Below are 17072 nucleotides of genomic sequence, written 5' to 3'. Positions count from 1 at the left end.
GAGGAAGAAAAATCCGTTTTATTTTTTTGGTGGGGGTCCCAACATATCCATAGTCCACCTAATTAAATCCTTTCCATAAAAAGGCCTGATAAAATTCTTGCATTCACAGTCAGGATTTGAACACAGCTATCTGATAAACTTAACAATCGATAGTAAGAAAGAAAAGTGATGTGAATGTAGTGGAAGTTAAAAAACAAAGTGCAGTTAAAGAAAAGGTGGCGAGTGGCATTGACTGCAAACAAGCGTGTATGGCTGACAACAAAATTGAGAGAATGAATGAGAGCAAAAATGTGATGTAAGATTCGAATGTTGAGTTGGTTAAGATGAGGCAAGAGATGAAATGGATGCATAATGAAGTTAAGAGAATTCGAGATATGTACAGAAGAGTAAAAATGATGAAAACGAATAATATTGGTATAAAAGAGGTAACAAAAGATTCATGAATGCTGTTGTATGGTGATTCAATTATTAAAGGTGTGCTGGATGAGTGGATGCACAAAGTTTGTTTTACTGTTGATAGAATGATTGAGGCATTGGATATGAGAAGTGAGTGAGCAAAAGAGTTGGTAATTGTAATAGAGACAAATGACTGGACTGCAAACAAGGAACATGTCAGATTGGATATCAGGATATTGTTGAGACAGATAAAAGATAATAGTATGATAGAAAAGGTAGTAAACGTGTTGCCTAAGTATGACAGTGGTGAGATGAGGCAGAGAGCAAGGATTATGAATGATATGTTAGTGGAAATGTGCGAAGATAAAGGAGTGCAGTTTGTTAATGTGTGGAATGAGTTTGAAGGATGAAGTGAATTGTATAAGAGCAATGGACTGCATATAAGTAGTTTTGGTGTTAGTCTCTTGGACAGACTGCTGCTGGAAGGTAGAGAAGTGAGTGCAGAGAATGAATCTGATCAAATGGGAAGCAATGTGGAAGAATGGAAGGGTAAGATAGGAGATATTGAAGGAGTGGTTATGAACAAGTAAGTGGCATGCGTATAGAGAATGAGAGAACAGGGGTGAGGCAGACATGGAAATGGGGAGGCTCAGGGTGGTTAAAGGAACACAGTGTGAGAAAGGTAGATTGCTCCAAGAGGATGTGAATTCATGTTTAGACAAAAAAAGAGAAGGGGATGACCTAGGATCAAGGGAAAACAGTTGAATTTGAAGAATGTTCTAAGATGAATAAGGAGAAAAAGAAATAGCTTGAGTTAAGCATGGAGAAGTCACATCAAATAAGTGGTATCAGTGGAACTAGTTATAGATACACGAAGCTGCTGTGTTTGTGTACAAATGCTAGAAGTGTAAGAATCAAGGCAAATGAAATGGTTGTATTAATTGAGTCTGTTCACCCAAAATTTGTTGGAGTAAGTGAGATATTGTTGGATGAGGATGACATCCTGACAGGAATAGTGGAATAGAGATGGAAGGGTATGATGTGTTTCGTGAGGATAGAAATGGTAAAAAGGGAGGGGGGGGGTGCTATTGATGATAGAGAAAGAGTTATGTCTATACAAAGTAGAGATGCAAGAGGGAAATAATGCCTGATTTTGAGGCAGTATGGTGTGAGAGATAGAGGTGAATAGAATGAAATACTTTGTTGGATGTTGTTATAGACCTGGTAATGTGGATAGTAGTGAGTATGAAATGTATAATCAAATTAGCCAAGCAAATAAGAAAAGGGTGATCATTATTGGCAATTTTAATTATGGTAATAGAGACTGGGATGATGAGATAGCAACTGGAAGTAAAGAAAATGAGTTTCTTAAGTTTTTGAGGGACAACTACCTTAGACAGTATGTAACAGAAGGCACACAAGGATTGAGGGTCATGGATTTGATCATCTCATCAGAGGATGTAATTATAAATGAGGTGTCAAATCACCCTCCAGTTGGTGAGAGTGACCACGAAGCAATTACCTGTGTGATTGCCAGCAGTGTGAAAACCTCTGTGTGAAAAGGATATATGTGGAACTACAAGGCTGGTGATTATGAAGAGCTCAGAAGACAGCTTGCAGGTATAACATGGAATAAGGAATTAGCTGGAAAATTGATCAATGCAGGTTGAGGGATATTCAAGAACTATCTAGTTGAAGCAATGTTTAAAGTATTTCAAGGGTCAGAAGGTTAAATGAGGTAGGGGTATGAAATGGATGAATGAAGAGAATAATCATGAGGAAAAATACAGAGAGAAAAGGGCATTATGGAGGCAGCGTAAGAGAAGTGGTAATAACCAATTCCATGAGGATTGCAAAGACTAGGCAAGGAATGCAAATTGGTGGTAATGAAAGCAAAAGTGAAGTATGAGCAGCAATTAGCTAATGAAGCCAAAAAGGATCCTAGGAGTTCTTTCATTATGTAGCCAGCAAAAAAAGATTATGGAAGGATGATATTGATTAGAGAAATTGGTATAAGAAAAACTGAGATATACTCTATGAACAGTTCATAAAGGGCTTTCATTCTTGTAAATGTGACATCATGGAGAGATTGGGAGCAGTTGATGATATGGAGGAGAGATTGGTTGTAAGAAAGCAAGAGGTCTGTGGGGAATTGAGCAAACTTGATGTTAATAAGGCTGTGGGACTTGATAATATATCACCACGTATTCTGAAGGAATGTGCCAGTGAGTTGGCATCTGCCTTGATAGATTACTGCATGATAAGTTGATAGTCAAATTAGAGCAGATGGGATTGGATATTAGATTAGTGTATTGGATCGGGAACTGGTTATCTGATAGGCATCAGCAAGTTGTGTGTGGGGGAGCTGTATCCCGGAAGAGGAAAGTCACTAGCAGTATGCATCAGTGATCTGTTTTAGAGCTATTGCTGTTTAACCTGTATGTTAATGATATTGGCAAAGATTTGGATGGGGATATTCAGTTGTTTGCAGATGATGCACAGCTAGAATGAACTATGAAGAGTAGAAAAGATGTTGTGGCCTTACAAGAAGACTTGAATAGATTGCGGGAATGGGGATGTAAGTTTAGTGTTGCAAAATGTAAGGTTTTAAAATTTGGGAAACAAAGATGGGATGTAGAATTTACTCTTGGTAGGGATATATTGTTGGAGGAGGAAATAAGAGATCTTGGGGTGATAGTGGATAATGATCTAAAATTGTGAGGACAATACAACGAATTCTGGGAATGATGCAGAGGACACCGACTTGTAGAAGTAAGGAAATTCTTGTTCCATTGTATAAGGCTCTGATTAGGCCATACATGGACTGCTGTGCACAGATTTGGTCGCCTGTTTTTCAAAAGGACGAGATGTTCTTTGTTGCCTTTGATCTCTGAAATGTTGAATATGAAGAAAGGTTGAGAAGATGCAATTTAGAGAGTAGGGGATAGATAGGGGAAGAAGGGTGATATGTTAGAGACATATAAGTTGGTAAAGGATTGTTATCGGATTAGTGTTGAAGTTTTTCATAAAATGGTGGGAGATTGGGAAAGAACAAGAGGTCATTCTTGGAAGCTGTATAAGGAGGGTGTGAGCAGGGTAGTGAGAAGCAGGTTTTTTTGCATGCAGAGTTGTGAATGATTGGAATGCCTTGCCTGAGAGCTGAGAGGGTGGTGTCTGCAGTGAGTTTGAGTGTGTTTCAGGCATGATATGATGAGCTGTGTGTATGACAAAAGGACCTCCTAGTCTTTGACTCCATGGGGTCTTTGGATAATATCTTTTCCAAGACTGACACACAGTGATGCCATTTATTGTCATATAGATATCAGTCTTTATTAAAAAATTTTATTCCATTTATTAGCTACCCTCAAAACAAATTGCAAACTAGTATTTCATGATTTAGTTGAAATATAAATCCTTCACATATTCAGATTTAATGGACTTTAGATTTGTTTTTTCCAGCTTCAACCGTGGTTCTCTTATCAACATTGGCCACCTTCTGAGCAAAGAGGAATGTGACTATTTAGTAATGCATGATGTTGATTTGTTGCCTCTGAATCAGCAGTTGAGTTATCGTTATCCATCTGATGGTCCATTTCATGTTGCTGCTCCAGAGCTTCATCCCAAATATCACTACAAAACTTTTGTTGGAGGAATTTTAATGTTGACTCGGCAGCATTTTGAACTTGTGAGTATTGTTTAATGGTCAAATCATCATAATTAAGGTACAAAATGGTTTGATTAAATTAACTAATTGAAGGAGATGCTGCAGAAGAGAGCCTCTATAGCTCAGTCATATCATGATGCCCTTCAGTTGGAAAGACCTGGACTTGAATCCATCTAGGATGCAAAGCATCTTTATCAGGGCTTTTCAATTGAAGGTGAGTTAGCCTGTCTCATACAAAGGCCGCAAGATGTTTTCTTCTAGGAACTCGGATTTTTCATCCCTCAAAACAAGCCAGAAAAGCACACACACACACAATATACAAACATGCTGACAATAGCAAATAGGATTAATCTCCCTATCATAAGCAGTATTAGGTTTTAAAGAAGCGAAATTACTTGTCCATGACATGCCATTGAACCTAACACAGAGAAAATGGGATGCTACAGAAAGGCATTTTAACACATGCAGGGAGAAAAGTTTGTTCTGTCATAAAGCAGTTTCATATGAATGAGATGTAAGTAATTTAAAGAAGTTTACACTGATGACCAGATTTTAATTTCTAGTATGAAATGCATACACATCAAAACCTGTAAAACCCATTGTGAATTATGTTAAGAAATGAAATAGACTTATCTGAAATACGGTGATTTCTCAATTATCTGGCTATGTTGGAAAATTGATTTTCTAATTAATTAATTGAAATGTAATGTGGTATTAGATTGTGCTTCAGTGAGTCATTCAACATGCCAATTCATTCAAAGATCTGTTAACTGAGGTTAGTTGCTTGAGGGGTAATTGAGAAGTTGCTGACAGATGATGGCAGAAGCATCTCTCTTGTTGAAAGTTTATTTTTCACTTGGTTAGACTATAATAAAGTTAGTTTAATCCTTTATCCAAGTGTAAGCAAACAAAGTTTGTGCCTGAAAATATCTTCAGGATTGGGGTAAGGTAGTACAACACCAGGCAACTTATAGCTAAGGTGGACCAAGCTAACATCACTCCTATCCCAGTATCGGTCCTTTGCAATTTACAGACAAAAAATACTAGTTGTGGTGGAGGTGGGCGGTAGATGGCGTTGATGGAGATGATTGTAGTAGAGGTTCGGTGTAGTGGTTGAGACAGTTGTAGGTGTCCTCCTGCGATGAGTCTTCGGACTCCTTGGAGGTGTCACGAATAATAATAATAATAATCTCCCATAATGCGAAACACATCTCCTTGCAGATATGTATAATGTTATGCATCAAGGGAGGGGCCACTACCCAGACTAGTTTCGACCTTTATTGAGGTCTCTTCAGTGGGAGAAGTAGAGATACCACGCAGAAACAATAGCGAGGTCATCTTTACCTATAGGAGTTGCCAAAAGGTGTGCCACCTTTTTATTAAATTACTCTGGATTTAGAGAAAGATGTTGAAAGTTTATTTTTCACTTGGTTAGACTATAATAAATTTAGTTTAATCCTTTATCCAAGTGTGAGCAAACAAAGTTTGCACCTGTAAATATCTTCAGGACTGGGGTAAGGTAGTACAACACTGGGCAACTCGCAGCAAAGGTGTACCAAGCTAACATCACTCCTACCATGTCGCTATTGCTTCTGCCTGGTATCTCCACTTCTGGGCCTGGCTCCTATTGAAGAGACCTCAATAAAGGTTGAAACTAGTCTGGGTAGTGGCCCTTCCCTTGATGCATAACATTATACATATCCATCCGCAAGGAGATGTGTTTTGCATTATGGGAGATTCTGGGATAGGAGTGATGTTAGCTTGGTCCACCTTTGCTACGAGTTGCCCGGTGTTGTACTGCCTAACCCCGTCCTGAAGATATTTTCAGGCGCAAACTTTGTTTGCTTACACTTGGATAAAGGATTAAACTAAATTTATTATAGTCTAACCAAGTGAAAAATAAACTTTCAACATCTTTCTCTAAATCCAGAGTAATTTAATAAAAAGGTGGCACACCTTTTGGCAACTCCTATAGGTAAAGATGACCTCGCTATTGCTTCTGCATGGTATCTCCACTTCTGGGCCTGGCTCCCACTGAAGAGACCTCAGTAAAGGTCAAAACTAGTCTGGGAAAAATAAACTTTCAACATCTTTCTCTAAATCCAGAGTAATTTAATAAAAAGGTGGCACACTTTTGGCAACTCCTATAGGTAAAGATGACCTCGCTATTGCTTCTGCATGGTATCTCCACTTCTGGGCCTGGCTCCCACTGAAGAGACCTCAGTAAAGGTCAAAACTAGTCTGGGTAGTGGCCCTTCCCTTGATGCATAACATTATACATATCTGCAAGGAGATGTTTTGCATTATGGGAGATACTGGGATAGGAGTGATGTTAGCTTGGTCCACCTTTGCTATGAGTTTCCCGGTGTTGTACTACCTTACCCCAGTCCTGAAGATATTTTCAGGCGTAAACGTTGTTTGCTCAGACTTGGATAATTTATTATAATATCTCTCTTGCATTAAATTGTTACTAGAGATAGATAAATCTGCTATAAATCTTCAAGTCTTTCAGCCAAATTAAATAATTACCGTGACAAATTGAGTATAAAAATGTAAAAGAAAAAAGATTGTGAAAATGAAAATAGGCAAGAACATAGAAAACATCAACTGCATTCTTAGTTTTCAACAGGTTGCAAAGTTGAGTCATTTTAGGCACCATTTTTAGTGAAGATAGACAATTGGAAATAGATATAAGTAAGGCTGGTATGATTGGAGAAACCAGTTGAATAAATTTATCTGAAAATAAAATAGAAATCAATTAACAGTATACAACCATTCAAACTAGTTAACATGAAGATTGGAGAATTTGGTTAGAAATAACAGATGATGAAAGATAGATCACAAAATGTGAGAATTTGGAGAAAAAATAGAAGAGAGAACTAGTGTCCCAGTGGCAGAACCATATTAAAATTGAAGATATCAGGAAGGAATTTGACATCATTAATATTCAAAAACTCAAGAAGAGCCCAGTTACGATGGTATGGTCTCCTAAACAGAAGAGAGAAAATCAAACTTGGAAAATATTAGAGCATTGAATAATGTTGTTGTTGATCAATAAACTTATCATAAAATATTATTGTCATAATATCTAATACATCCCAGGAGGGTACACACCGAAAATGATGACATCTTATACATTTTCAGAATAAACATAGAAAGATCAGTGTTTGAGAATACAGTAAACAACATGAACAAGTCCTATGAGTAAAGGTTCCTAAGAGCTTTAAAACTCTTCTTCCCAGAATCTGTGCAGTTTTAATTACAGATACTACTTTGTGCCAGTTGTTCTCTTACAGTTTTTTGGTATAAGTAATTTTTCTCCTTTATATTGATGCTACATCAGAGATTGGATGAAGTAAAGTATTAAATAATTTTAGTGATAAAGATATAGGTAGATTAAGTCCTTGACCACAGGCATTATGTTTGCCATAATGCCTGTGGTCAAGGACTTATTTCTAGTTTTATAGCTTTGTATCTTGATTAATCAAATAGTATCTTCTGTATGATTTTTTGGTTCCTGCCACATTAGGATTGGTTAAATATATATTTAATTTCAGGCAACGACATTATGGTGTACAGTGGACTTATAAGAAGGTTGATTGCAAGGTGGTAGTTTGAGATAGTCTAAAAAATTGGGGAAATACCTAGATGGAGGGGGTTATCTAAGGTGGGATGTCAGTTTGGGGACTGAAAAAATAGGGAACCAGATTTATGGGATAAAAATGTTAAACCTGGATTTAACCTTGAGTAGGATGATCCTGACAAGTTCCCCTGAAACCAGAGACTGATCTGATGGTGACACATTACAACCACTACCTTTTCATAATAACTATTTACTCTACCTGACATAATGCATAATGGAAAGTTAAACATAAAACAAAGATAATTTGCCCAAATCTTCTGCAGAAGTACTATTGTCATTTCTCCACTTTCTCTTTAGCCTTTGAGCACACACATGTGGTACTCAGCATCCACTCTTCTCTGTTTTAAATCTACTATATCAGCTTCTCATCATATCTTTTCATTTCACTTACCTCTTTTCTTTGAAATAGTCTTCCACACATTGTTTTTTTTATTTTTCCTGAGTACTACAAGCTCCAGTTCCAAAAAAAAAAAAAAAAGATATCAACTACTTTCTCTTACATACACATTGCTCATTCTATAGGTTTCACTGCTTCTCATGCATAGGATTCATAAATGCATAAATTGAAAGCAGTACTCATACAACTTAGTGCTTTCCAACCATTTATATATACTCATTTCCCTCATAAACATGTTTGATATTCCCATAATATATGTTTCTCAGCTTGCCGCTACAAATTATTTTAAGTTTTATTTTAATATATAAAAGTACTGTATCTGATACTTTGTCTTACTTGAATCACTAAAACTAAGAGTTTGAAAACAAGATCCAAACCTTGGAAATTCATTTGCAATCTGTGAAGAAAACATTGATTGATTTGAGCTAGAGATGCATTTAGTGAGATTGTGGACTCTGGAGAGTACAGGCTCTAAGAGAATACAGAGAAAAATGTAAAAATGTGAAGTGCTGTAAAACTTCCTAAGCAAAAGTCATGGGAAGGATTTGGCAAGAACATAGGAAATAAACATCAGGAAGGTGATAAAATGTTCTGGAGGCTGCTATTGAAAAAAAAAGCTCAGAAATGGAAGAAAGAGTACTGCAAAAGGAATCAAAAATAATACCAAAGAGAAGGATATTCTAGTCTGGAGTGATTACTTTGAAAGATTGTGAAATGAAACAAGCAGTGGCAATGTAGTAGAAAACAAAAACACTCAATAGGTATGCAATGAGGAATATACAATACTTGAAGTATAAAAACTCATCAAAAACCTGAATGTGGAATGACAGCTGGAGTATATCATATTCAACCAGAAATTTTATAGTGGCTACACAGTATAATTCAAAAGTCTTGGTTAGAGGATTGAATTCCAGATAACTGGAGTAGAACTCTCATAGTGCCCATCAGTAAAAAAGCAAAATAAAACTGAATTTAAGAATTATAGAGGAATTTCTCTATTGAGTGTTTTTGGAAAGATATATGAAACTATATTTGATAAAAGCTAAGAAAAAATGTGGAAAGGAAGCACAGAGAAGAACAAGCTGGGTTCACACCAAATAGAGATTGTCATGATCAGTTTTTCACTTTAAGACAAATAGTTGAAAAATTACGGAAATATAACCTCTGTATTTGTTTTCACATCTAGTAAAAGTATATGATGATGTCTTTTTTGTATGATGTAAATAGGAAATTATATCGATCAATACATCAGTGTATATTTCAGTTGTAAGTAAGCAGTTAGAATTAAAGGAGGTACAGGAGGATGGTTTGATGTTAAATCAGGTGTGAGACAAGGGTGCACATTGTCTCCACTATTATTCATCATCTATGGGGATCACATTATGAAAGAAAGCAGTATTAAATCTGATACCGAAATATGAATATGTTAATCTCTACTCTTTACTTTATGCAGATGATGCTATACTTCTAAATAAATCCAATACGTGTCTGCAGGATTACCTGACTGAATTGAATAACTTGTAATAAATTTGGTATAAAAGTAAGCTATAAAAAGGCATTGAAATAGGTAGAAACATTGCAGACATAAACTGCATCCTGAATGGAGAACCTATAGAATCTGTAAAACAATTCAGCTATAAAATTTATACAATTTTTAGTGAAGATGGCAAAGTAAATATTGAAAGAGACACCAGAATTAGCAAAGCAGGTACGATAGGAAATCAACTGAATAAATTTATATGGACTTATTATTATTACAGGTATCTCCATGGAGTCAGTAGACTTATCACGGGAGACCCAAACTAGCAAAACAATATCTATCATATCTCTTCTTGAATTCATTTACAGACGAAGAACTCACAACTATGTCAGGCAATGAATTCCACTCATTCACCACCCTCCAGGCAAAAAACCTTGTTAACTACACTCTTTTTTAATTTCCAGGGATGACCTCTTGTTCTTCCATCACTATCACACAGCTGAAACATTTCCCCTGCATCAATCCTATAAAAACCTTTCAGTAATTTAAATGTTTCTATCATATCCCTTCTTCTGCCTATCAACCAACCTCTGCAATCCGCAAGCTCTCAATCTATCAATGTAGGGAGCAATTTTTACATCACTCACCAACTTAGTCACTCTTCTCTGAATCATCTCCAAGGAATCCAGGTGACCAGACCTGGGCACAGTAATCCAAATGTGGAAGTATCAACACTTTATAAAGGGGAATAATAACCTCTTTATCTCTGGATGTCAGTGTGTTCCTCAACAACCAAGTAATCCTATGTGCAATCTTGGACACCTTAGCAATGTGTCCCCTGAACTTCATCTCCCTATCTACCAACACCCCTAAGTCCCTAGCCTCATCAATCTCTTGGAGTGTTGTTCCATCAATGTAGTACACAGCTGGTAATCTTTTAATCCCAAAATGCATAACTTTACACTTTTCCACATTGAACTGACATCCATTACCTTTTGCCCATTCTACCAGCTTATTTAAATCATCCTGCAAACTTTCAACATCAGCTTGATTTTTTATTGCGCTACCCAACTTTGCATCATCAGCAAACAACTGAATATCTCCCTTTAAGCCATTTCCTATATCATTTATGTACAAATTTAACGACAATGGCCCAAGCACAGAGCCCTGAGGCACAGCACTGGTCACTTGCCTCATCCTGGACTCGGCTCCTCCATACACCACCTTCTGGTATCTCTCCCTGAGCAATTCTCCTATCCATATCACCAATTTAGTATCCATTTCCATCTGCTCCAATTTGCGTAACAGTGTTTCATGGGGGTATCCTGTCAAAGGCCTTAGCAAAATCCAGAAGTACCACTGTGTAGCCAGTTCCTTTGTCCAACTCAGATGTCATTCTATTATAAAAAGTTAATAGATTGCTAAGGCAGGATCTACCTTTAACAAAACCATGTTGGGCTCTATAGAGTATCATATCCTGATCCACCCATTCTTGAATTTTGTCTTTAACCAACTTTTCCAATACTTTTACCACTACCCCTGAGATGGTGATTGGTCTGTAATTAACTACCGCAGTTTTAGAGCCACCTTTATGCAAAGGAAACACTTTGCCTTCTTTCACACTCCCTAGGGATCATACCAGAGTTCAAACTTAAGTTAAATTAAATATCCAAGTAAGAGGGGTTGACAATTCCTTTGCACGTTCACGTAACACCCGAGCTGATATTCCATCTAAACCTACAGCAGTGTTTGCATTTAAATTTTGCAATATATTAAATACCTCTGATTTCGTAACTTCGATTCTCACATTAGTTATTGCTATAGGTACAGAGATATTCTCACTTTTTGTGATAGACTTTTGAAAAGTGATCACTCAGTAACTTGACTATTACATCTGATTTTGTCAGATGTAATAGCTGTCATCTTGATATACTACTTTCTTTGGCTGCAGCACATCAGCTATCACAGTACTCCTCCCCCGTTCTATCTTCTCTATCCTCCCTGAAAATACTATACCCATCACATTCAATTCCAGTGACCACATCTGCTGACAGCCAAGTTTCACTAATGCCTACAACTTTTGGTGAGATTGCACTGACTAATGCCAAAAATTCTTCTCTCTTATTTCGAATGCTTCTTGCATCATCATCATCAAATTCCTGCCATGTACAGGATATGATAGTACTACATGAAAAATTTACATCATTACTAACTTCCTATCTACAATTTTCCTCCAAATCAGTCTGTTACTTGTCAAGATTCCAACATTACCAGATCTTATATTTCTGTCGTCTAAGGCAGTTTGTACTGTATCAATCCACTCTAGGCCTTTCTCTGGGTCGTTTTCCTGCTAACTTGGCAGAGAACACTTGTTTTGCTAATCTTTCCTCGCCCATTCTGTTTACATGACCATACCACCTGAGATTAGCTCTGCTAACGCATTCCTGGATGCTGACAATGTCAAGTTCTTTCCTAATATCCTCGTTTTTAATATGATATTGCCATTGATGCCATCTGTTCATGCCTATAATCTTTCTCAGGACTCTCATATCTGCGGTCTCTAGTCTTTGGTCAAGTGTTTTACTTCTGACCCAGCTCTCAGATCCATAAGTTAAAACTGGTTTGAACACTGTCTTGTATACAGCTAATTTAGTGTTCCGACTAATTTCTCTCTTATTCCATATGAATTTATTCAATTGACTTCCTACCATACTAGCTTTGTTGATTCTGTTGTCTATTTCCATATTTAACTAACCTTCACTAAAAATCGTGCCAAGTAGCTGAAATGTTTTACTTGTTCCACAGGGTCTCCATTCACAACACAGTTGACATTTTCAATGATTCTGCCTATTTTCATTGTCTTTGTCTTTTTATTGCTCACCTTCATACCATATCTATTACAACAGTTATTCAATATAGTCAGAGAATCTTGCAAACTTGTAGAGGATTTATTTAGAAGTATAACATCATCCGCATAAAGCAAAGAGCTGACATTAACATCTCCAATTTTGATATCATGTTTAATACCACATTCCTTCATAATGTGATCCATATAGATAATGAATAACAGAGGGGATAATGTACATCCTTGTCTCACACCAGATTTAACATTAAACCATCTTCCTGTACTTCCTTCAATTCTAACTGCTGACATACAACTCAAATAAAGACTAAGTATTGTTTGATATAATGCCCCAATCACACCATATAACTGTATCGTATTGAATAGCTTCTCTCTTGGCACCTTGTCCTATGCCTTTTCCAAATCGACAAAACTTAAATACAGATCTTTGTTATATTCCCATGATTTCTCCACTATATGGAGTATTTTGTATACCAATGCTTCTTGCATTGGTATACAAAAATTGCAGATTCCCTCTAGTTCTTGTACTGGCTCTTGAACTGATGTACAAGTCACTAATTTCAGTAGTTCCATGCCGATTTTTATCCCCTCTCTTCTGCAATTTATTCTGCGAATAAGGATCAATAAATATACAATCACTGCTAAAGTTTCTCTCTCTTACACTCAACCTTTTCAATATTAGTTTCCCTGCCCAATTACTTCAATTTGTTCAGAAAACAGTAACTTCTTCAATCGCTTATGTCCTTCCATGTTCAGATGCAGCCCATCTCTAGCATACAACTGTCTTTTTCCTTCAAACACACTCCAGACATCAACAAATTCCAGACTTCTTTTTTTGCACAATCTTGCAATCATATCATTGATTATTATCGCTCGTCTACTTAACTCGTAATTGTCAAAACGAGGCAGCACACACACACAGTATCCTCCCATAAGAGAGAAGCCAAAAACTTTATCTGTATACAAAACAGATTTCAAATCAATTTTAACTTATGACTCTAAGAGCTAAGTTAGGAATAAAACACTTGATCAAAGACTGGAAGCAACAGATATGAGAGTTCTGAGAAAGATTAGGGGAGTAAACAGACAGTATCAATGGCAATATCATATTAAAAACGAGAATATTAGGAAAGAACTTGACTTTGTTAGCACTCAGGAATGTCTTAGCAGAGCTAATCTCAGATGGTACAGTTACTTAAACAGAATGGAGAGGGAAGATTAGCAAAACAAGTGTTGTTTGCAAGACAAGTATGTTGTTCTTGAATGAATTCAAGAACAAAATACAGTGAGACCCAGAGGAAGACCAAGATCTAGGTGAATTGATACAGTAAGATGCCTTAGAAGACAGAAATATAAGATATAATATTGGAGTCTTGACAGGATAACAGATTAATTCAGAGGAAAGTTGCTGATAACAAGTTTAATATTGATGTAACTTTTTCATGTAGTACTATTGTGATATTTTGTATACCTCTGAGGGTACATATCAGCATTTTGACGATGAATCACTAGACTACAGGTGAACCTTTTCTCACCCCATAAATTATATGGGGTATTTTTTGCCATACTTTTAATCTCCATCTTCTTCACAGATATTTCACTTTTTTTTACTTATGTTAAATTTTTATTACTATTAGTATTAAGAGACACCTCCAGGGAGTCAGGGACTCATCAAGATAACAGTGACAATAAATTCCAATTACACACCACTCTATGAGAGAGAGAGAGAGAGATTGCCATTTTCTTGACAGTATTTATTCTCAGTTTCCAAGGGTGCCCTCTTGTCCTTTTTCCCACCTTCCATAAATTGAACAATTCCATCAATTGAAATCCTGTAGGACCCTTTCAGAAGTTTGTAAGTCTCAATCATATCACCCCTCTTTTTCCTGTTTGGCAGTGTCTGCAATCTACAAATTTTCATTTTGTCTTCATAATTATTATTCTTCAATCCTAATATCAGTTTTAATTTTAACACTCTTTGCAGTCTGGTCTTCTGGTTTCTGTTATGATTCTCATAACAGAAACCAGAAGACCAGACTTGCATGCAGTATTCCAAGTGAGGTCTTATCAAGGCCTCTTGGCAAAATTACATCCTTATCTTTACATATGAAAGTTCATTTCAGCATTGCAATTATCCTTGGAATTGTATTGCAATCTTTGCTATATGGCCATTGAACTTCAACTTTCTATTTACTAAACCTCCAAGATCTCTAGCCTTGTCAGTTTCTTCTAGCATAATCCCACCAATATAATATGCTATTGGATATCTAATCACACCACAGTGTGCATAGCTGTACATTTACTTACATTGAACTAATAACCATTTTCATATGCCCACAATTCCAGCCTATTCAAATCATTCTGCGAGCCTGCATATCAGCTGCATTCTTGATTATACTGCCTATCTTTGCATCAACAGTAGCAGTATGTCACCTGTCAAATCCTTGCCAATGTCATTAATGTACAGATCGAATAACAGTGGACCAAGGATGGTCCTTGTGGTGTACCACATGGACAGTCCTTGATCAACTTCCTAATTGAACAGACTTAATGTCCATCATTAGGTCTTTTTCCAGTTAGGAAGCTGAGCTGTTCACACCAGCTGTGCCTATCCTTGTCCTTGAACTTACTAATGCAGGATGTTCATCACTTATGTCCCCTCTGTTTTATAACACACTCACTACCAACTACAAGTTATCCCATATTGTATACATATTGTATTTTTCATACTGAATACTAGTCATGTGTTCACCACCCATACTGAACTAGAATCTTCATTCAATAATATAATCAAATATGCTCTGAAAATTTTTTTACTAAAAAAAAAAAATCAAAAATACTTAAGTTTTGCTTAAGTGAAAAATGTATCATCAACAATATATTTTTGATCAGAAAATAAATACTAACAACTCATGGCACTGGCAGCAAGCTTATCCATAAGGCCAATGACAGTCAACAATCTGTGTTAATTGGAGATGACTGATTATGGACTGCTAAAGTTTTCAGGTTATTTTTGCCACTAACACATTCACATTGGGATGATCGTCACTCTCTCACCATCACCCTAACTATGAGAGTGTGCCAAAAAGTTGTGATAATCATCATGAAGGAATTGACATATCTTCTTATATAACCTAAAAAAATATTATAATTTAATGAAACATGAGGGTTTAAAGGGTTTTTAAGATATGTTCTTTCTTGTTGTTATATCAGTTGCTTTAATATCATTTTTGTTCTAGGTATTTATCAGAACTTTTCAGCCCCCTCCTCCCTCATATCTGTCAGGGAGAGAGAAAACACTGTGTCCCACAAGTATGAAATTTCATACTTGTGTTTTGGTAGATACACCATATATCATGATAATATAATAGACCCCTAAAAACTCACTAATATACAAGAAAGAAAAGTATATGTGGAATTGAGCAAAAAAATATAGTGTTTAGGAGATCCAGCCTATCAAACTGTTATTCTAGCTTGGTTCTTGGATTTCTTCTTATTTTGAAGAAACAAATTTTAGAACTGAATTAAGGATTTGATTTGACAGCTTGCACAGTGTGGAGATAGCAAACAATAATGATTTGGTTTTATAATATGCATAATATTTTGCCAATCACTGTATATCTCAACACAAGAGTGCATGACAGTACTTAAAATCAGCCACTGCACAATGAAAAGTGTATGGTCTTGCTGCTCGCATGAAGTAAATGCTGTAGTCTAATTTTTAAGAGGAATAAGAGTTTTAATATGTGCAACCACTGTGATAACTTAATTTAAAAAAGGCTTGTTTTTACTTATCAGTCCTATTAATTGGCAAGATTAGTCAATTAAGAATATATAATTAATTAGTACAAAAAATTGAAAAATAGGAAACAGTGAACACTAAAAATAAAAAGGTGCTTAATGCCGATGATTATCCTCTTTTGCAAAAAAAATAAAAATAAATAATACTGAGAAATTCTTGACATAAGTGTTGTGATGAAAAACAATCAACAAGAAAATAAAATGAAAATTGAAAAGGAAAACAAAAAAAGCAAAAAGGAAATATAGTAATTTTTTTAAATCTGGGATTTTCCTGGATGATCCCAAACCACACAGTTCTACTTTCACTTTTTCAAATTGAATCGAAATTAAAGTGTTATTTCAAGACCAAACTTCAGTGCACTTGGATAGCCTGTGCAATTATTTCAGAACATATGCAAAGAGCTAACCTGCAATAAGAATGTTGTGCATTTCACCACTAGCAATAGTGATGAAATGCACAACACTATAGCTAAATGCCAGCTATAGAGGCTTCATACAGAGCATTGCTATTGCTGATTAAGCACATGAAAGATCATACTGTGGGAAAACTTGATCAAAGCTGCTGTAAAAATAATGCAGAAATTAACATTATGCGTGTGGAAAAAGCACAGAATATTATTGTGAAATTATCTTTTTCTAATGATACAATTAAATGGGCAGTGAACAGCTTATATTTCACACCGAAGTTTGCTGACTATCTCATAATGAAGTTCTTATCCTTTAAATTGTGAGATGAGATCAAAATCTACCTCCATAATAGTGAAAGTCAAGTATCTTACCTCAATCACATGCATGATTTCTCCTGGCTTGCGCAAAGGATTTGAACCT

The 17072-nt window shown here is 36.0% G+C and overlaps 1 protein-coding gene across 1 annotated transcript in view; it reads left to right on the top strand.

Annotated features, from left to right (window-relative positions):
- The window catches only part of beta4GalT7 (beta-1,4-galactosyltransferase 7), a 108589-nt gene that overhangs the window by 40375 nt on the left and 51142 nt on the right, over window positions 1-17072 (top strand). Inside the window, exon 4 of the mRNA XM_090392768.1 lies at window positions 3856-4081. Coding sequence (XP_090248894.1) covers window positions 3856-4081 — 226 coding nt within the window. The remainder of the gene's footprint in view (window positions 1-3855; window positions 4082-17072) is intronic.

This window comes from Typopeltis vanoorti, chromosome 5, assembly GCF_054136105.1.
Source record: "Typopeltis vanoorti isolate ZY-2024b chromosome 5, IOZ_Tvanoo_1.0, whole genome shotgun sequence".
Lineage (NCBI taxonomy): Eukaryota > Metazoa > Arthropoda > Arachnida > Uropygi > Thelyphonidae > Typopeltis > Typopeltis vanoorti.
This window is presented reverse-complemented; position numbering and strand designations above follow the sequence as displayed.